The sequence below is a fragment of the Neofelis nebulosa genome, chromosome X (assembly GCF_028018385.1).
Source record: "Neofelis nebulosa isolate mNeoNeb1 chromosome X, mNeoNeb1.pri, whole genome shotgun sequence".
In the NCBI taxonomy this organism is placed as follows: Eukaryota; Metazoa; Chordata; class Mammalia; order Carnivora; family Felidae; genus Neofelis; species Neofelis nebulosa.
The window spans coordinates 12,002,031-12,022,775 of record NC_080800.1 but is presented as its reverse complement, the minus strand read 5'-3'; the positions used below and the strand labels follow the sequence as shown (position 1 = coordinate 12,022,775).

The window sequence follows — 20,745 nt, the reverse complement described above, 5'->3', positions numbered from 1 at the left end:
GCAATGATGTAACAAAATTGTATTTCAGAGATTAAACTGTGAAGAGGCAATGAATAATCAGGAAATGGGAGGCCATTGACAAATGGGCCCTGATGGAGAATCAATGAATTTCAGAGTTGCTTCAAGACATGAGCAATTATTCAGTTTCATCCCCAGATTTCCTAGATGAAGAGGCTGTGGCGTGCTGCTTAAATTTGATGCCGGTTCCACAAACCCTATCTTTGTTCTTCAAGCTTCCTCTTCCCCTCACTCCCAGAAAATTGCCCTGATTTAAATTTCACGGACAAGTGAGAAATCCTAGATCCCAGGCAGTCTCGCTGTGCATAAACCCATGTCATTCTCTATGAGCCTATTTCAGAAGGGGACCCTCTCATCCATTCATCCATTTATCTCTGCAACTTAGGTCAAACCAGCACCTCTGCTTTCTCTCTCCTGCATGTGTGTTCGGTGTCTTCCTCTCTGTTGCCTCTTTTCCTCAAGCTTATAAACATGTTCAAGATTCTCCCCTTTTGTTAAACACACACACGTTCATATCTAAACTTCTGAGCAAGATGACCTTCCCAATTCATGGTTTGAGGTCTTTTAGACTCCATAGCAATTATAGGTAAAATATAAAATTGATCAAATGATCATAAACATCGGCAGATGGCAAACATGTGCAGAAATGGTACCAAAACGTGAAGCTGAAAAGATCAACACATCGTACACCTTAAACTTACACCATGCCGTGTGTCAGTTGCATCTCAGTCCAAATAAACTTTTAAAAAACATGAAGCCGAAGCTGCCAAACTGATGCACTCTGGGTCTGGAAGGTGGAGGCCACCAAGAATTCAACCTCAGCGGGTAATGGGTTCCATGAGTGCACTCCATCAGTTCCATGGAAGCGGAAGGAAGTTACTGCTCTTTGCTGCCTGGAGCCGTGTCTTCTATGAAACTGCTTAACTAGGGGCAACAGAAGCACATACTTCCTTGAGACCAGGACTTGAACCAGGCTGGTCCCTGAGTCATACTCAATAAGATTCTGGATTCAGGGCCCTGGGAGTCAGGGGTTGCAACCACAGAACTTCTAAATGAAGAAAGGATAGGGAGGAAAAAAAAATGAACTCCCAATGAAGATGAAACTACTAAACAAAATTCCAAATCACAGAGGTAATTATTGCTAAGAAAGCCAATAAAATTAATAATCAGGATATAAATCATATATATGAAGTTAAAATAAGACAATTTGAAGAAATAAGTGTATTTAGGAATGAGATAAAGAGATTAAAGGAATGATATTCATAAAATGACAAGTTCGAAGAAACATACAGAAATAAAAAGGAAGGAGAATGAAGTGGAAATATTTGAAATTAGGAATATGGTGATTGAAATTAAAAACTTACTAAACTCACAATTGGAGAATTGGTGATTGGGAAGATGAACCAATTAATTTCACACATTGAAGAGAGATGAAGGGAGGAAAAAAATAGATAAATATGAAAGTACACTTAAGAGACATGTACGATCATTAAAGCGCTCCAATATATATCTGGTCGATATTTCAAAACTCGAATTGAAACAACACATGGAATAATGAAAAACATAATGCCTGAAAAGATAAAGAATTGAAATTTGAAAGGACGTTGGCCTCAAGATTGAATCTGCTGTGAAGGTCTCTTTTGCAACTTCTCAACCCTGCCATTATGGACAATATGTAAAATGAATGGGCATGGTTGTGTGCCAATAAACCTTTATTCATAAAACAGGCAGGCAGCAGGCTGAATTAGGCCAGGGGGCTGTAGTTTGATAGTCCCTGATGTAGAATAGGAATCAGTGTTTATATTTTCATATATACCCCTCCAGGTAGTATATATATTATATATATATTATATATATTATATATATATATATAATTTTACATATATATAATTTTACATGTGTGATTAATTAACAATGATTGTTTATGTATACATACATACACGAAGGACATTATACACAAATTATTTTATTTTTTAATGTTTATTTTGAGAGAGCGCACACACACAAGTGGGGGATGGGCAGGCAAAGAGAGAAAGAGAGAGAGAATCCCAAGCAGAGCCCGACACAGGGCTCTATCCCACAAACCTCGAGATCATGACCTGAACCAAAATCAAGAGTCGGTTGCTTAACCGACTGAGCCACCCAGGCGCCCTCACACACAAACAATTTTAAAATATATAAAAACCGAATCATACATGACTTGACCACACTTGCTCTTCTGAGCACCCCGCTTTTGGACAACACTCTGTATCTACCATCATATCTAAAAACAAAAAGTCCTCCTAAAACTTTGATTTATTGATGCAGATTTTAACTAAAGTTTTTCAGGCACAGTGGAGGAGGGTGTACATCACACCACTTGACGCAAGGCTTCCTGAAGGTTCCATTTGCTCAGCTGTCCTTCCCCACCGTTCCTTCCCCTGTGGCAGGCAGCGGACACCCATCTCTCCGTCCACCCTCTTCAGCACCACCCTGCAGCTGTCCTGGTCCCTTGGCTCCCCCCTCACCCAGCTCTAAAAATCCCCTCGGCCCGCATATCCCAGCTGCCCAGGAAAACAAAGATTCAGGAACAACAGGCTCAGCAGGTGAAAATCTGGGTCCCTGACGATAGACTGCTGTATCGTTTCTCCAGCACATTCCAGGGAGGAGCTCAATTCATTCTGTCCCAATGTATGTCTACATCACTGGTTTTGATGACCACATGGTATTTCATTGTATGTATGTATCATATTTGTATAACCAAGCCCCTTGTTTTGAACAATTTACCGTATTGGTGGAGTCTCACACATCCGTGCGTTGTATCAGCCAATACGGTCCGTGTAGTTGCGCAGAAAGCAAATTTTCAACATAAACTTTGGAAGTGTATTTTATCAGAAAAAAAAAAGATGCCTTCGAAATAGTGAACGGGAATAGTGAAAGGCTCAGAGGGTTAGAAGTTAGAAAATTCAGGTTATCAAGGTCTTAAAACCTTTCTTTCCTGTGGGACTATAGGCAGGGTCCCCAGGACTTTGTGGGCCAGCTTCTCAGATAACAGAGATGAAAGCAATGGTCATCGGCTCCTGTCACAAAAACAGTGTGATTTTAAAATCCTTACTAGTTTTCGGTGGCTGTTGTACCAAACAACTGCAAAATTGGTGGCTTCAAACAATAGAACTCTATTCTCTCAGCGTTCTGGAATCCAGAAACGTGAAATCAAGGTGTAAGCGGGGCTGTGCTCCTTCCAAAGACTCTTGGAGAGAATCCTTCCTTGCCTCGTCCAGCTCTTGGCGGCCCCGGGCCATTCCTGGTTTGTGGCTGCATTACTTTAACTTTTGCCGCCGCCTTCACAAAACCTCATCTGTGTCCATGTCTTTCCCTCGCTCTTAAGAGGACGCTTGTCTTTGTATTTGGGTCCACCTGGATAATCCAGGATGATCTCATCTCATGATCAGTAATTACCTCTGCAAAGATCCTTGGCCCCAGTAAAGTCACGCTCCCAGGTTCTGGGATATAGCATTTCGAAGTCCACCATTCCGGCCACTATGGTACTGTTTTTAAATGTCCCGAGAACCCAGGGGAATCATTTTTTTTGATTCAATCATCAATGAGCAGCATGTGAATCAAAAATACTCACTAGTAGTTTTCCTAGGTACCGGTGTACATTTGAACGATCTCTCTAATTTCTTTTCAGCTCCATTTACGTCTTTAAGGGTCAGCAATGAGGGCCGTCAGGACACACTAAAACTTTAGTAACTGGCTTTGAAACCAGTATTTTTGTCTGTTGACAGCGGGCGTCTCGGTCAACCTTAGAACGGTCTGAACAGCAGATCAGGGCGGCCTCCGGTTTGGAGGAGCTGCTGCGAATCACACACTTCGAGGACTGGAAGCTGTGGAGATGCCGACTGAAGCTCCCGAGTTTGACCGGCACAGACTCCCGCTCGGCTTCCCATCGGGCCACCAGGTTTGCGGCCACTTTCTACGACCTTGAAACCCTAAAAGGTAGGCGCGCGCACGCGTACGCACGCGTGGCCAGAAGCCAGTTCTGCAGTGTGTCAGATACTAACACGTGCACCAGCTTCTTCCAAGGGTCTGAGGAGGGCAGGCGCGGGTCCGGGAGAAGAAACGGGGTGCCTGATTTCATAGCCTCGGCGTTAGCAGAGAACCCTTGTTTCCTACGTTGATTCTGCAGAGAAATATATTCAACATGATTTTGAGATCGAAAACCGATGCAAGAGAACACTTTAAAATTCACAACTATATTTTAACTCAGAGATGCCAGGGCAAAACAAACCTAGAAAGACCATTCTTCATAGAGAAAAAACCACATCTACATCGACTAAAGATGAGGAAATTAGGTTTCACTTCTTTTATGTCTTCAAAATTCTGGGTTTTTTTTTTTTTTTTTTTTTTTTTTTTTTTTTTAGCAAACATGAAAAGTAGAAGTTGGAAGCTGAGTTGTCATAATGCATATCAGTATTACTAGATGACAGAGGCAGAGAATCCTCTCAACAAAAGAATCCAAACTCCAGACTAGGAACTAACCTAATTTGAAATAAAGGGGGTGATTGTTCCCTAGTAAGATATGGAGGTTCTTTTTAAGAAAACCATTGTCTGTATATGTACTATGCCATAATGAATGAAGCTTGCCCAACACTGTCACGGGGCCTCTGGTTAGGCATTGGACTTTTTGGATAACGTAGCAAAACAACACAAGCCACTGGGGCATTGTTGATCTAGCATTTTAGATTTGATGAACCTAGGATTACCTAGTGATGGGTTACACCTATCACATAACTCAAATTAACCACCAGGCCAAAATTATTCTTTTCTCTTTTTCTAGAATTATCTTTCTTTGTTTCCATATGTAAAAAGATGACGAGGTTGCACAGGCCGCTGTTGTCAGCTGTGGGGAAGGCCGTGTGTCGGGGGATAAATCTCTTGGCAGCGCTGCGGGCATGGGTGCGAAGAGGGTTCTTTGTGCTCTTGTGTATGACCGTGTGTCTGAGTTGAGACAGTTGGAACCCTGGCCTAGAACCCACTTAAGCCAGAGGTTTGAAGCTCTACTTGTTTCTATGTGGCCAATTAGCATGGACTTCATGGAAACAGAGGGATCCGACCTCACCTGAAGATCCAAGGCCTTAGCCAGATTACCTGTCTGAAGGCCTGGGGTGAACCTGGAGATACTCCATGAAAATGGAGGGAGACAAGCATTTACCAGACAACCAAGACTAGGTGATAAAAAAAAAAAGAAGTCAGTGACATTGACAGTTTTTTTTTAATAATGTTTTTATTTATTTTTGAGAGAGTGCAAGCAAGGGAGGAACAGAGAGATGGGGGAGAGGGAACAGAGGATCTGAAGAGGGCTCTGTGCTGATAGCAGAGAGCCCAACGCGGGCGGGGCTTGAACTCACAAACCGTGAGATCATCATGACCTGAGCCGAAGTTGGACCCTTAACCGACTGAGCCACCCAGGCGTCTTGACGTTTTCTGAGGCGGAAACCATAAAACAAAACAAAACAAAAACAAAAACAAAACAACTGTATTTTAAAAAACATAAAAATCTGGAATTTGCCAGCTCTAGAATGTCTCTTATTACATGGGAATCATCAGAAGCTATTTGCTCAGTTAGAAGCAATAAATGATAAAATCAATGTGTTACACCACTTCTCATTTGTTGTCAACTCTTCCTCACAGATTTGGGGGTCATTCCCTGAGGCACAGCAGTCCTGCTTGGCAGGACTTTGCTAGGAAAGAACAGTAAACTTATGAAGCTTTTAAGCAGTGGCATTACTCATAGTTCCACACAATTTTGATTAAAATCTCATACCACTCCAACTTTCAAAACTTAGTCTTACAAAAAGCAGATGGAAAGCAACATTTAAGTAGAATTTTAAACAAAGCATATTCTTGTAAGTCAACTACTTGCTTTTCCCAGGACTCATGATTAATAATAGTGACTTAAACAATACTCATATTAAGACCAAATTTGGTAATTTCTCTCTCATGGTTATAGCCTTTAGGCTCTTTATATAAGCATTCATAATCAGAAATTAAAAGGGTCTTGGGTTGAAAGATTTTATTATGAAAAAACAAAGTTAAGGCAGATTGCATAGCATATGCAAGGTTTCTCAGGTGGCCAAATATCTTGTTTTTGTGACTGACTGAAGAAGCCACGTATGAGGAATATTAAGATTAAGGGGAAGGGGGAGGAATAAAGATATGGAAAAGGTGTTTTGAAGGAATAATTCAGAGCCTAGGGTCAGATCTCCAACAATAATGTTATATCTGTACACTTCGAGCAGTTGTTTGTCCCTTCTGGCAGAAACATGTTCGCATCTATGGGAATCCAGAATGACGTGGAGAAAGACCCACATAAACTTTGGAAGATGGGGTAAAAAGGGAGGAGAGTTTATTGCTGTGTAACACATTACCCCCAAACTTAGCTGCTTATACATATTTTATCTCACAGTTTCTGTGGATCAGAAATATAGACATGGCCTAGCTGGGTGTCTCTCCTTCAGGATCTCTCCAGAGGCTGCAGTCTAGGTGTCATCTTGGGCTGTGGGCAGCATCTCAAGGTTTAATTGGGGCAGGATGTGCTTCCAAGTTCACTCAGAGATTGTTGGTAGGACTCAGTTCCTCACAAGCTGCTGAACTGAGGGTCCCTGCTCCTCACTGGCTGTTGGCCAGAGTCTGCCCTCAGTTCCTTGCCATGTGGACCTTTCCAACGTGGCGGTTTGCTTCATCAGAGCCTACAAGTTGAAAAGGCAAAAGAGAGAGGGTGCCAGCAAGATCCAGAGACTGCTAGCAAGACAGAAGTCACAGTCTTTTTAAACCTAATCATGGAAGTGAGATTCCCATCACTTTTGCTGTATTCTCTTCATAAGAATCAAGTCCCCGGGCCCAGCCCCCACAGAGGAGGGGATTGTAAACGGGCGTGAACATCAGGAGGTGGGCCTCACCGGGGGTCGTTTTAGAAGCTTCCTACCACAGGAGGGTGTTCACCACCACCTCCAACACATACTAAACTCTACAGTTGTATGGCAAGCTCAAGGAAAGTCTTTAAAGTTGTCTTTATCCTAAAATTGAGTCATTTCCCCAAAACACCCGTGGAAAGGCTGTACAAGTATCAAAGTGTCAGAGTCTAATTTTTTTTTTAATTTTGCCTTTTATTTTCTTTCAATATATGAAGTTTATTGTCAAATTGGTTTCCATACAACACCCAGTGCTCATCCCAAAAGGTGCCCTCCTCAATACCCATCACCCACCCTGCCCTCCCTCCCACTCCCCATCAACCCTCAGTTTGTTCTCAGTTTTTAAAAGTCTCTTATGCTTTGGCTCTCTTCCACTCTAACCTCTTTTTTTTTTTCCTTCCCCTCCCCCATGGGTTTCTGTTAAGTTTCTCAGGATCCACATAAGAGTGAAACCATATGGTATCTGTCTTTCTCTGTATGGCTTATTTCACTTAGCATCACACTCTCCAGTTCCATCCACGTTGCTACAAAAGGCCAGATTTCATTCTTTCTCATTGCCACGTAGTACTCCATTGTGTATATAAACCACAATTTCTTTATCCATTCCATCAGTTGATGGACATTTGGCGCTTTCCATAATTTGGCTATTGTTGAGAGTGCTGCTATAAACATTGGGGTACAAGTGCCCCTTGCATGAGCACTCCTGTATCCCTTGGGTAAATTCCTAGCAGTGCTATTGCTGGGTCATAGGGTAGGTCTATTTTTAACTTTTTGAGGAACCTCCACACTGTTTTCCAGAGCGGCTGCACCAATTTGCATTCCCACCAACAGTGCAAGAGGGTTCCCGTTTCTCCACATCCTCTCCAGCATCTATAGTCTCCTGATTTGTTCATTTTGGCCACTCTGACCGGCGTGAGGTGATATCTGAGTGTGGTTTTGATTTGTATTTCCCTGATGAGGAGCGACGTTGAGCATCTTTTCATGTGCCTGTTGGCCATCCGGATGTCTTCTTTAGAGAAGTGTCTATTCATGTTTTCTACCCATTTCTTCACTGGGTTGTTTTTCGGCTGTGGAGTTTGGTGAGCTCTTTATAGATTTTGGATACTAGCCCTTTGTCCGATATGTCATTTGCAAATATCTTTTCCCATTCTGTTGGTTGCCTTTTAGTTTTGTTGGTTATTTCCTTTGCTGTGCAGAAGAGTCTAATTTTTAAAAGTAAACTAGGAGAGAAAAAGCAAGTACTGTTTTACAGGGAAGTATGTAATCTTTTTATTCCCAGAGGCTTGTGTCTTTTTCCGGTTTCCTTCAAATTAGCTAGAATGGCCAGAAGATGACCTGGCTAATTTCAAAATGACCTGGCTCATTTCATTATTTTACATAAACACCGGCATGGGGCACTCGCAAATGAAGGAAACCCTCGCTTGAGGAAAGATCAGTCCCACTTAAATTTCCATTCATGTGGTTTGCCGGGTTTGAATCCTCCTACAGCTACTTTAGCAGCCAACGGACACACATCGCCTGATGGTGCTAGGACCCACCCGCACCTGACTTCAAGTGGAAGAAATGCTGTCCAGCTGTGTCCCGAAATTGCTTAACAAATAACACTAATAGGTTATTTCTTCACGTGCTTCCATTTGCTTCCTTATCAGCCAGCTCTCCCAGGGGTACCCGGGGAGTTCCAATACCAGACATGGTGCTCTTCGCCAAAGAAGGTATTCGATCAGTGGGAAGGGACACAGATTGTGGTTTTAATTTTTCCGAAAACAGTCTTTGGTTAGAGGGCCGCCCCCCACCCCACCCCCCCAATCGCAGACGTGAAAATGACTGTGCTCGGTGGCACCCTGGCCCCCGCTGGCCTGGCCGCCCCAACGGCTTCCTCTCCGCAGTTATCGACGAGGAATGGCAGAGAACCCAGTGCAGCCCCAGAGAGACATGCGTGGAGGTGGCCAGCGAGCTGGGGAGGAGCACCGACACGTTCTTCAAGCCGCCCTGTGTGAACGTGTTCCGGTGTGGGGGCTGCTGCAACGAGGAGAGCCGAGTCTGCATGAACACGAGCACCTCCTACATTTCCAAACAGGTAAGGGGACATCCGCCCGCGGCCCCCTCCGAAGCCCCGGGGGACAGGCGTGCCGCTGAGCCCAATGCCAATGGGCACCGTCTCATTTCATCCCTGAAACAAATCAAGAGGGTATCTTATTATAGATGAGGAGACTGAGGCTCAGAGAGCTGAGCCGTGGCCGAGCTGGGATTCAGATCCAGGTCTGTGGGACTCCAGAGCCTGAAGTCCCTCTGGCTTTAGAGCAGATTGCCTGGGCTCAAATCCCCACTCTTCCACTCAATAGTTGTGTGGCCTTAGGCAAGATATAGAACCTCTCTGTACATCTGCTTCCTCCCCTGTAGAGTGGGGGGTGGCTAAATACAAACTTCACCGTGTAACGCGTGATGTCGTTCTAGCCTCTCTGATGCTCTGATGTCGAGAATCTGCACTGTCTTGTGGATTCGTTGGGTTCTGTGCTGTGCGAGTGGAGTGACTGAGAAGAGTTGGACGGGTGGGGCTGTGGGAAGGAGGAAGAGCTGGCGAGATGCCCTGAGCTAGCAAAAATGGGGAGTTGTTCTCACCCTTGGCCTGAAGAGGCTAGGGGCTCGAGCCGTTTCAGGAACCCAGAGAGAACGGGGAGAAGCGGGCTGCGGGTCCGGTTGGAGGGGTGGGGGCAAAAAGTCGGGGGCAGAGGGTGGAGGATGCGAGGACCTGTAGATGCAGCCATGGAGGCCAGCGTCTCGAGACACCGAGCCCAGTGGGGAAGGAAGGAGAGAGGATGGCATCTCGGGAGGGGCAAATGGAGCGTATCTGGCACAAAAGATCTTTGAGAAGAATTCTCTCGTCCCCATGAAAGAAATAATTCTTCCCTCTCCATCTTGTAAAATCTCTTTCGCCCCGTAGATAAGTTTTTCTTTCTATCACTGCTACTATATTGTTGTGAAATGTAATAGATGTGGCATCGAAGAGCAGTGATAGCAAACTTAAAACATGTTCAAAGGCTGTCAGTCCGACTACATTCCTTTTGGTTCTCCGTTGCAGATTCCTCGCACGTGTTGTTATATTTGTCACATTTGCCTCTGCAAAATGTGTACATTTTGCTCATGATTGTGTACAGAGGTAGTACAATAAAATTACATATGTACACGAAAATATCCATGGTGGGTAATGTTCTTAATTGGATGGAAAGAATGGAATGCCGATTTGTTTGGTAATAAGTTAATTTATGCTTCATTTTGTTTCCCCTACCCCCTAAAATTGCCCACAAGCTGTAGAGTTTCTTTCTCTAAATTCTTTTAGAGAATCTTGCAACTTGTAAAAACTCTGACCTCTTACTATTTGACAATTGGCGGGGGGTAGTGGGAAATGACCACATTATTCCCTAAAAAATTCCTGAAAAATTTCGCAAGAAGTTGAAGTTTATGCAGAGTAAGCACTCTAAAAACTTTCTCTTAGTTAGACTCATAGAACTTCTATTACATATCAAAAGGTCAGAATAAACACAACTTTAATGGATTGTTTCCACTTAATAGAGAGTTGAGTACTTTATTTTGACTGCTGTACTCAACAAATGATTAGTTTTAAAGAATGTACTTAAGGGTAAGTGTACAGGAGTTTTTCTTGCCAAATATGCATTCTTGAACATTTGCACAGTGGTTTAAAAAAAACTACCTCTCACCCCAAAGTTATGGACTATTTGATGACCTACATCTTAGAAACAAAGTGAATAAATGAATGCTGTGTGTAGTAAAGACTACTTGGAATGGGGATTGAATAAACAGAACACTAAAATCAAGTTCAATTTTGTCCATACGCCATAGAGCCACTCTAGAAACAAAGTAATTGTCATGTCTCTGAATTCTACTTGTCAAGATCCCACCTTGCTTCTTCTGAAATTTTGCTTCACAGAAATTTTGTTCCAAAAAGTTAATAAGGCATATTCTTAAGAGTATCACCTCTGGCTCTAGAGCAGATTGCCTGGGTTCAAATCCTCACTCTTCCAATCAAGTTGTGTGGCCTTAGGCAAGTTATAGAACCTCTCTGTACATCTGTTTCTTCACCTGTAGAGTTGGTGGTGGATAAATAAAAACCTACCATGTAATGTCGTTATAAGGGATAAATGAATTAACATAAAACAGGGCATATAGAAGCAGAATGAGGAACTCCTGGGTGGCTCAGTCGGTTAGGCATCTGACTTCGGCTCAGGTCATGATCTCACGGTTCATGGGTTCGAGCCCCATATCGGGTTCTGTGCTGATGGCTCAGGGCCTGGAGCCTGCTTCGGATTCTATGTCTCCCTCTCTCTGCCCCTTCCCTGCTCATGCTCTGTCTCTCTAAAAAATAAATAAACATTAAAAAAATTTTTTTTTAATTTAGAAACGGAATGATATTCATGTTACCTATAATTATTTGGTTGGGTGCGATGATCTTGTATCAGTCAGTTACTACTGTGTCGTGCTGCATAATAAACACCCTAAATTCTTACCCATGTATGTAAGATTCAGTTGGTTTAGAGTGGGCTCAGTCGGGCTTGACTCCAAGCTACAGATTGAGTGCAGGTCTGTCCCCCGGGTGTCTCGTCCCTTGGCCCAGCACGCCTGTCAGATCATGCTCTTCTCATGGCTACAGTGTACACAGGAGAAAACAAGCCCACAAAGCACACACAGTTCAAGTTTGCCGTTGTGTCATGTCTGCTAACATCCTGTTTGCCAAAGCAAGTCACATAGCCAAGTCCAAAGTCAAGGAACAGGAAACTATATTCCTTCGATGGAGATGGTATGAGAAGGGATAAGTAAATAGTCTCAAACAATAATCTGTTTGCCACGGTCTCAAAGAAACTTCGTAGCTAGAATTTCACTTAGTCCTTATAATTTACACTCAAAATGAAAACGGGAGGAAGGACCAACAGTGCCATTTTCAGGGATACCAGTGACACTAAGTGTTAAGAGATTTGGTCTTAAATATTTGGTAAAGTTGCATAAGCCCCCAGTCTCCTGACTCCCAGGCCAGTATCCTTTCCATCATGCCAGCCTTTATCCTCATTAGTTCGATTTTTTTAAAACAATTTTTTTAAATGTTTATTTCTTTTTGAGAGAGAGACCGAGTGTGAATGGGGGAGGGGCAGAGAGAGAGGGAAACACAGACTCCAAAGCAGGCTCCAGGCTCTGAGCTGTCAGCAAAGGGCCCGACGCAGGGCTCGAACCCACGAACCACAAGACCATAACCTGAGCCGAAGTCGGACACTCAACCGACTGGGCCAGTTAGGCACCCCTCATTAGTTCTTTTCTTAATGGACGGCTTTCCAAAAGTGAGTACCATAAAGGACAAAGGCAAAAATGCAGACTGTAGAGATTATTATCACCTAAAAATATGTATGTGTTACGGTTCTCTTTCTCTCCTCTAGCTCTTTCAGATATCAGTGCCTTTGACTTCAGTACCTGAATTAGTGCCTGTTAAAGTTGCCAACCATACAGGTTGTAAATGTCTGCCAACAGCTCCCCACCATCCATACTCCATTATCAGAAGATCCATCCAGGTCCCTGAAGAAGATCAGTAAGCATTTCTTGTATTCAGTTACGCTTGTTCTTGCCTTTGCTAAAGCTGTGTGTGGAGAATACTTCATTAATTATACAGTCATCGCTTTCAAGTTCATCATCTTTAAGCTTCTAATCCAGATCTACTGGTAATAACTGTTTGGCAAATAATGTTTTTTATTAGGTGTCAGATGTATATTGTAGAGGGACCAATAACTCGGTGGCTAGGAACTCACCACGTCTACTTGTAGACACCTTTGTTCTTAACGTGCATAGTCCGGTGCAGCCGTAACACTCCACACCAGTCTCAAATTTGGCACATGTTCCCTTCGCCCAGAACAAGCGTTACATGAAACTCATTTCTGGGGGCGCCTGGGTGGCGCAGTCGGTTAAGCGTCCGACTTCAGCCAGGTCACGATCTCGCGGTCCGTGAGTTCGAGCCCCGCGTCGGGCTCTGGGCTGATGGCTCGGAGCCTGGAGCCTGTTTCCGATTCTGTGTCTCCCTCTCTCTCTGCCCCTCCCCCGTTCATGCTATGTCTCTCTCTGTCCCAAAAATAAATAAAAAACGTTGAAAAAAAAAAAAAAAAAAAAAAAAAAAAAAAGAAACTCATTTCTGGCTCTTTATACTTCCAAGCCCCCAAATTGGGGAGGGAAAACGGTTCCCCAAGTCCCCCGGGGAGCGGCAAAACTATCCGCATCTGAGTTTGGTGATTTTTCTGAACTTCCTCTTAAGATTACCAAATGGAAAATTCTTATTTTAAATTAAAATGGCTTAAAATTAATTTGACTTTGACATTTCTTCAGAGCATTCTGTGGCTCTTTGTGAGACAAATCACGACACCCTGAAGTGTCCTGAAATGAAAGGTACGAATCATTGATTTGGGAAAAAGATTTTCATATAGAGAAACACAAGGGCAAATTACAAACACTGAATGAAAACATTAACTGAGTGAGAGACTTAGATCTTGCAAAAGTAAGCAGTAAATGTATTGGGTGACTGGCAAGTGGAGTGAGCTGGTGCTTATGTTCGTCATTACTGAGCCAAGAAGACACCTGTACCTCTCTCACGGGGACAGAGGCTCCTATAAAAGGAACGTGTGTCTTCAGCTTGTTCCTGCCGGCCCGGCCAGTGTTCTCTCCGTTTTAAAGGCTCTGTTAGGACAATGTTTACTTTTGCTAAATAGGCTCTGTTGACAGCTAATTTGCACAGTTTTAACAGCAATCTTCTTAAAAAGATGCTAACTGTCCAAAATTACAGTTTCATTTCCAAATAGAACATTTGTGATTACAGAATTACTACCTAATACCATGCAGTTCATAAATATGAATTAAGCTCCTTAAAAGTCGTAACGCTCCTCCACTCAGAAATTTATTCCGCATTAAAGAAGATGTTCCAAAGGTATGATTGCCCTTGAAAGCTTTTAAATCTGGTTTCTCGTTCTCTTCTCCTAGCTGTTCCCATTCCAAGAAACTCTGTCCTATTGACATGCTATGGGACAGCAACAAATGTAAATGTGTTTTACGGGAGGAGAATCCACTCGTTGGAATGGAAGGTAATGATAACAGTAAGGAAATACTAGTAGTAATCATAAAAATAACAACTGCAACTAACTCAATAGATACTGAGTGCTTACTATGACTAGGCAATGTTGTGAGCCTTTTATATGTACCTATCAACTCATTCAATCCCCAAAGCAAGCCTCTAATGTACTATTATTATCCCTTTTTTTAACAATCACAATGGGAACACACCAAGAAGTCTAGTTATTTTCTCCAGATCGCACAGCTAAGAGCGAAAGAAGCAGAGCCCTGTGAGCTCTCCTTATATAGTAAGTCTACCAATGCATAGCTCTGCTTTTTAATCTCAAAGAAAAGCCCAGTGATTAGAGCATCCAACGACATTGGATTTGAAAGGCAGTGGTAGCCTTTCGTGCAAACCACTTTAGAGCTAAACACTAGTTGACCACATTTTACTAACTTATTTGTATGAAAGTCTCACAGGAACAGAAACTAAGTTTGGACTGGTTGGTTTCTTTCAACTGTGCCATGTGAAGACATGCCAATTATTTGAGAAAAAAATGGGACATAGGAGAAAACTTTTTCTGGAACTAGGGCAAGGTAAAAGCAGACCATGGCTAGCTATTGGGCTAAGAGGAGTGGGGAGCCGAATGTTGTCGTCGCTGCTCAGAACTCATAATGCTGTGATTTTGGGTGATGATCATTTGGCTGAAAATGAATGCACTGTTAAAATTTATTTCCCAGAGAACATGACACTATTCCACTGAAAAAGATCACAAGGAGTCATGCACTTTGAACCTTGCTTGTTTTAAACTCTGATCTATAAGCAAGACTTTGTAAGGACTAAGCTGTATGGAGTACTGTCCCAGAAAACAGGGCTGCCTCTGTGGGTGGCAGGTTTTCCCCATGATTGATGTATATTCTAGCAGACGATGTCTGAATACCCGGTGGTTAGGATGTAAATAGCGTTCAAGACCTGGGCACACTCTTGTTGTTAGTAAATTATACTGAACCTTAGATCTCTCTCTCCAGAACAGAACTGTTCAATGGGATTATGGTGAGAGTCATATGTAACTTACATTTTGTAGTACTCACATTAAGAAGGTCAAAAGAGGGGCGCCTGGGTGGCTCAGTCGGTTGTGGCCGACTTCAGCTCAGGTCATGATCTCACAGTTTGTGGGTTCAAGCCCTGCATCGGGCTCTGTGCTAACAGCTCAGAGCCTGGAGCCTGCCTCGGATTCTGTGTCTCCCTCTGTCTCTGCCCCTCCTCTCTCTCTCTCTCTCTCTCAAAAAGTAATAAACATTTAAAATTTTTTTTAAAAAGTCAAAAGAAACAAGTACAATTAATTTTTATATATTTCATTTAATCTGACATATCAAAATAGTACCATTTTAACATGCAATCCATATACAATTTATTAATGGGATATCCTGGGGATACCACAGCTGGTGCACATGTGCACGGAGGGTGTGAAGAGTGGGAGGAAGGAGAGAAGTGCTCTGAGCAGGGTAAACCCGAGTGCTGAGGACTGAAAGTGAGATAAGGTAGCATGCCAGGGTACTGGAGAAAGTTCAGCATGGTGGGAACATAATGGGAAGGGGCCGGGTACATGTGAGAAAGGAAGCTGGAGAGGTTCACAGGGGACCTTGGGCAGCTGGTCCCAGACACTGGACATGATGCTAAGGGCAAAGGGAAACCACTCAGCTGGTTCAAGCAGGACAGTGACAGCACCAATTAGAATTTTAACACAATCCACCAGTGACAGGGTAGAGGAGGAGGTGTTGGACCAGGGCAGGAAAGGAGGCAGGGGACCTTGGGGGACGTTGCAGCAGTGATGGAAGTGAGAGGCATGGGGTAGCTAGATCACGGTCACTTCTCCAGTGGCCCCATCAAACTGAGGACATATACTGAGCGTACTGTTCCCTACGCACCCTTTTCACACATGCCGCTGTTAAGCCAACTGCCTTTTCTACAATGACAGCTCTTCCCTGAGTGAGCACATTTGGGGTAGTGAATCCAAGACCAATCTAATTTCATCTCGTTGGATTCAGATCATTGCTTTAAACCGTGCAAACAAACAATACCGAAGAAGAAAAAAAGAAAAATTGGGGAGTCCTGATTCTATATTTTAAATTCCTCAAGACAGCCACAACTTCAAGAATTGGGGGAAAAAAAACCCATGAGCTTACTGCTGGATGAATGAAGCAAGGCTGAGAGCAGAGCTCATGGTATCCCACCGTCACCCTCCCTAAGACTGAAATCGGTATAGCATACGTCAGGGTATCACCCTTAGCTAGTTGCTGCTTTGCTCAGGTCTCCTACACCCGGTCTCTGTTACTTTTCTTTTCTTTTTTTTTCTTTTTTTTAACTAATCTCTACACCAAAGTGGGGCTCGAACTCATGACCCTGAGATCAAGAGTCGTATGCTCTACCTACCTGAGCCAGCAAGGCGCCCCAGTCTCTGTTACTTTTAATTAATGGCTATAAGGATTGAGGCCAGCCTCTGCCAACTACCTTGGTGAAGTTCAGCATCAAACACCCAGTGGACTGTGTTTCCTTAAACCACCTAAGGGCATTGGTTCTACCTGAAGTGGCCTCATTGAATCTCTACCGCCACCTAGTGATTCATGCAAGTCTTTTAAGAGCTACTTGACTATTCTTCAACAACGTATTCATTTTGTTTTGTTTTTAGTTTTTAGTTTAATTTCAATATGGTTAACATACACTGTTATAGGAAGTTTCAGGTGCACCATATAGTGATTCAACAATTCCATACGTCACCTGGTGCTCATTACAACACATGCACTCCTTCCTCCCCATCACCTATTTAACCCACCACCCTCCTTCCCCTCCAGTAACGATCAGTTTGTTCTCTATAGGTAAGAGTCTATTTCTTGGTATGTCTCTCTCCCTCTTTGTTTCCCTTTGCTTGTTTTGTTTCTTCAATTCTACATATGAGTGAAATCATATGGTATTTGTCTTTCTCTGACTGACTTATTTCACTTAGCATTATGCTCTCTAACTCCATCCCTGTCATGGCAAATGGCAAGGTTTCATTCTTCTTTATGGCTGAATAATATTCCACTATGTGTGTGTATGTATGTATATATATACACATATATACATTTATGTGTGTGTGTGTGTGTGTGTATACACACACACACACACACATACATACACACACACCACATCTTCTTTGTTCATCAATCAATGGACAATTCTGGGCTTCAAGTTATATTACAAAGCTGTAGTCATCAAAACAGTATGGTACAGGCATAAAAATAGACACATAGATCAATGGAACAGAATAGAAAACCCACAAATGAATCCACAGTTATATGGTGAATTAGTCTTTGACAAATCAGGAAAGAATATCCAATGGGAATAATATATTCTCCTCTTGCCCCAAAGTGGCATATGCCTTATTGGCATATGGCTTACAAAGCTCACTTTTCTCCTCTTTTTGCAATTCCAAGAATCTCCCCAGATTTAGCCTTCCAACACCCTTTCCACACAGGTGGAATATCATCAAATATCAATCACAGAGCCGTTAAAACTAGAAGATTAGACAACATGAGATCGCCATTTTGGTATATTGTCAGTAGTCAGATATTGACAAAAACATACGGTTTAACCCAATGTCTTGGAACGATGGATGGGATTCTTCAGAGTCTTCATACAGCGGCCTGTTTCGGACCCTTTTATTATACCAAATGCACTCAGCGTTTATCAAGTGCTCATTTCATGTCAGAATGATGAGATCTGGTTCCCATAACCTTCAGCATTTTTTAATTCGTGGAAGAAATAGACACATGTAAGCAAGGCAAGAAAGGACAGGATGAAAATATGCACGGGGTAAGGGCACTTAGCTAAAATTGTAGAAGTTGGGAAAGATATCTGGGAGGAAAGATAACTGGCAGGGAGAAGGGCAAGGCCAAAAGCATGGGGCTTAGAGACCCTGGCATATCAGGGGAATAAAAGGTAGTATAATTTGGTATGGGTGGAACATAAGATATTTATGAGAGGGGGGAGTGGGAGAGGGAGAGAGAAGAGTCTGGAAGGTTCTAGTTCAGAAGGTCTAGTTCATGGAGGGTCTCATACGTCTTGGTGGGAAAATGCTCTTTTATTGTAAGAGAGGGGAACCTCTTAAGGAACTTAAAGCTGTAGAATGATGTGATTAGATTTGCATTTGATAATACTGTGGAAAATGGATTGAAGGGATAAAACGTGTGACGGCAAGATCTGTGACGGCCATCTACACACAAAAGTATAAGGCACTGACTGAATTGAGGTGGTAGCAGTGATGATGGGAATGACAGAACAAACTTAGGGCGACAGAACTGGGTGGACAAAGTGATAAGACCCAAAATGGCAGGTGAGTCCGGAGTGATGGCCCCATTCCCTAAAGGAGGCAACTTGGGAGAGAAGCAGGTTTGGGGAAGAAACTAGACATGTACTTGCCTCCAAAACCTTCAAGAATGCTAAAGTGTCATAGTCAAGTTCTTCCAAAGTTTCTGTCTCATCCATTTTCTCCACTGAATTTCAACTTGATCAGAACTGCGCACGGAGTAGTAGTTATCCAATTGTCGTGTACGCTTTCTAGAAGAAATAGCTGTCAACTAAGTGTGTCAAAAACTTCTGAGACCCTCCTCTCAGCTGAACGCGTTCTGTGGAATCAAAGTTTATCATCACTGTTGTATCTTTTATAACAGCGTTGTGATCTGTGGTGAGGAAATACATCACTGTTTCTATCCAGTCTGGAAGGCCTGAGGTATATTTCTGTATTTCTATACTGCTGATACTTCTGTTCCTCTCTCCTTTTACTCTTCATCTAAAAACTAGGAAGTCACCAACCTAAAGTTCTCTTTAAAAAAATCTTAGTTAAAAAAAATAACATCTTTATCCCAAATTTAAGAGAACACATGAATTCAGTATTGGTATCATGAAATCAGAGGTGAATCTCCTTCACCCTGTGAAAAGGTTAGGGGCAAAAATCTACAGGAATGGAGACTAGGAGAATCCAAGTTATTTTAGAATAATGTGAAATATACAACCAACGCTGACGCCACATTATCCGTGCTACAGCCATTCAACCAACACTTTTCTGTTTCCACTTAGAGCACTCTCATCTCCAGGAACTCGCTGTCTGTGGGCCACACATGAAGTTTGACGAAGATCGTTGTGAGTGTGTGTGTAAAACCCCGTGTCCCAGAGATCTCATCCAGCACCCGGAAAACTGCAGTTGCATTGAGTGCAGAGAAAGCCTGGAGAGCTGCTGCCAGAAGCACAAGATATTTCACCCAGACACCTGCAGGTGAAAGGCATTTCACTTTCACCTTAATTTCATTCGTTGACATTTACTGTAAATGCCATTTCCATTTGGTGAGATTCCTTCCAAAAGCATGTTTTGCCAATTCCCAGCCCCCCTCCCCCTTTTTTGATAGTAAAGCAGAGGTTTGGCAACTAAGGAATAAGTGAGAGTATATAGAGTGATGATTGATTTGTGAAAACAAGAAAATCCTGCCTGTTATTGTTGGCTTATGGATCTTAAGCAAAGACTTAATTGATGAGATTTGAACAATTATTTGGGGGGTCGATTTCAGATCCGCAGACTCTTGGGTTCATTCTCTCAATATATGTCCACATATGTCGGTTTGTTTTCTCATCGAGGAAGGGGATGGCGCTGGATTTATATAGCAAGAAGTTCATCGATAAAGGACACTTACAGGCTGCCGTCTGGGCTTTCATAGATTTTGTATCCGTGCGGAATACCCGTTCAGGATTTTATATTGACATTTTACATACATATCTGGAAAATTTACTTTGAAAACTTAATCAAATCAGAACAGAGTTATTCCTTTGGATTTAGTCCTTGATTCTGAATTCTCATGTTTATTTTCTTTTGCAACAGCTGTGAGGACAGATGTCCCTTTCACACCAGAACATGTGCAAATGGAAAACCAGCATGTGCAAAGCATTGCCGCTTTCCAAAGGAGAAAAGGGCTGCCCATGGGCTCCACGGTCAAGAAAACCCTTGACTCCGCTTTTCCCCAAGGTCTCCATCCCTGACATTTTAAATGGCACGCTGCTTTGCCAAGTTGCTGTCACTGTGGTTTTTTTCCCCAGGTACTAGGGAAAAAAAAACCCCTCTATTTTATCTGATACCGCAGTGTATCCAGACCACCCTTCCATTGCACACCAGCTGGGATTTCCTGGTTCACTGACAGATATCTTCCACCTGAAGATATCCCTGCACAGCAAGGAATGGAAAGGAGGGGACCTGTGTAACCTTTGTTTTGTTTTTGTTTTTTGGTTTTTTTGTTTTTGTTTTTTTTGTGAATGAGAAAGGTTTGATCATCATACAGTCACAGGTGCCATATTGATTATTCCATGCTGATGAGGCAATTTAATAGTCTCCAAGTCCTCCACTAATGCAAACTCTCTTGTGAATTATTCTGACTCTTTATTATGCAGATTTTGATTTGTAGGATCAGCACCGATTTTCTGATTACTGTCCAGCTTGTAGTTTCGAGTTTACTGAACTACTGTCTGTTGTTTCATATTTAAGTGTATTTAAAGAAAATAAACACCATTATTCAAGCTATAGAATTTTGTGTTATTTAATATGGTCCCGCTCTAAATTTTATGCTGAAGGAAAAAATATGGGTTTTTTAAATGTATTTT

At 42.6% G+C, this 20,745-nt stretch overlaps 1 protein-coding gene across 2 annotated transcripts in view; it reads left to right on the top strand.

The window, feature by feature from the left end:
* Window positions 1–20,661, top strand: part of VEGFD (vascular endothelial growth factor D) — a 35,660-nt gene extending 14,999 nt beyond the window's left edge. For both annotated transcript variants that reach the window (XM_058713458.1, XM_058713457.1), the window contains 6 exons: window positions 3,786–3,996; window positions 8,858–9,048; window positions 12,413–12,561; window positions 13,995–14,095; window positions 19,180–19,375; window positions 19,973–20,661. In XM_058713458.1, the coding sequence (XP_058569441.1) occupies window positions 3,786–3,996; window positions 8,858–9,048; window positions 12,413–12,561; window positions 13,995–14,095; window positions 19,180–19,375; window positions 19,973–20,099 (975 nt within the window). In that variant the 3' untranslated portion in view covers window positions 20,100–20,661. The remainder of the gene's footprint in view (window positions 1–3,785; window positions 3,997–8,857; window positions 9,049–12,412; window positions 12,562–13,994; window positions 14,096–19,179; window positions 19,376–19,972) is intronic.
* Window positions 20,662–20,745: the final 84 nt, after the last annotated feature.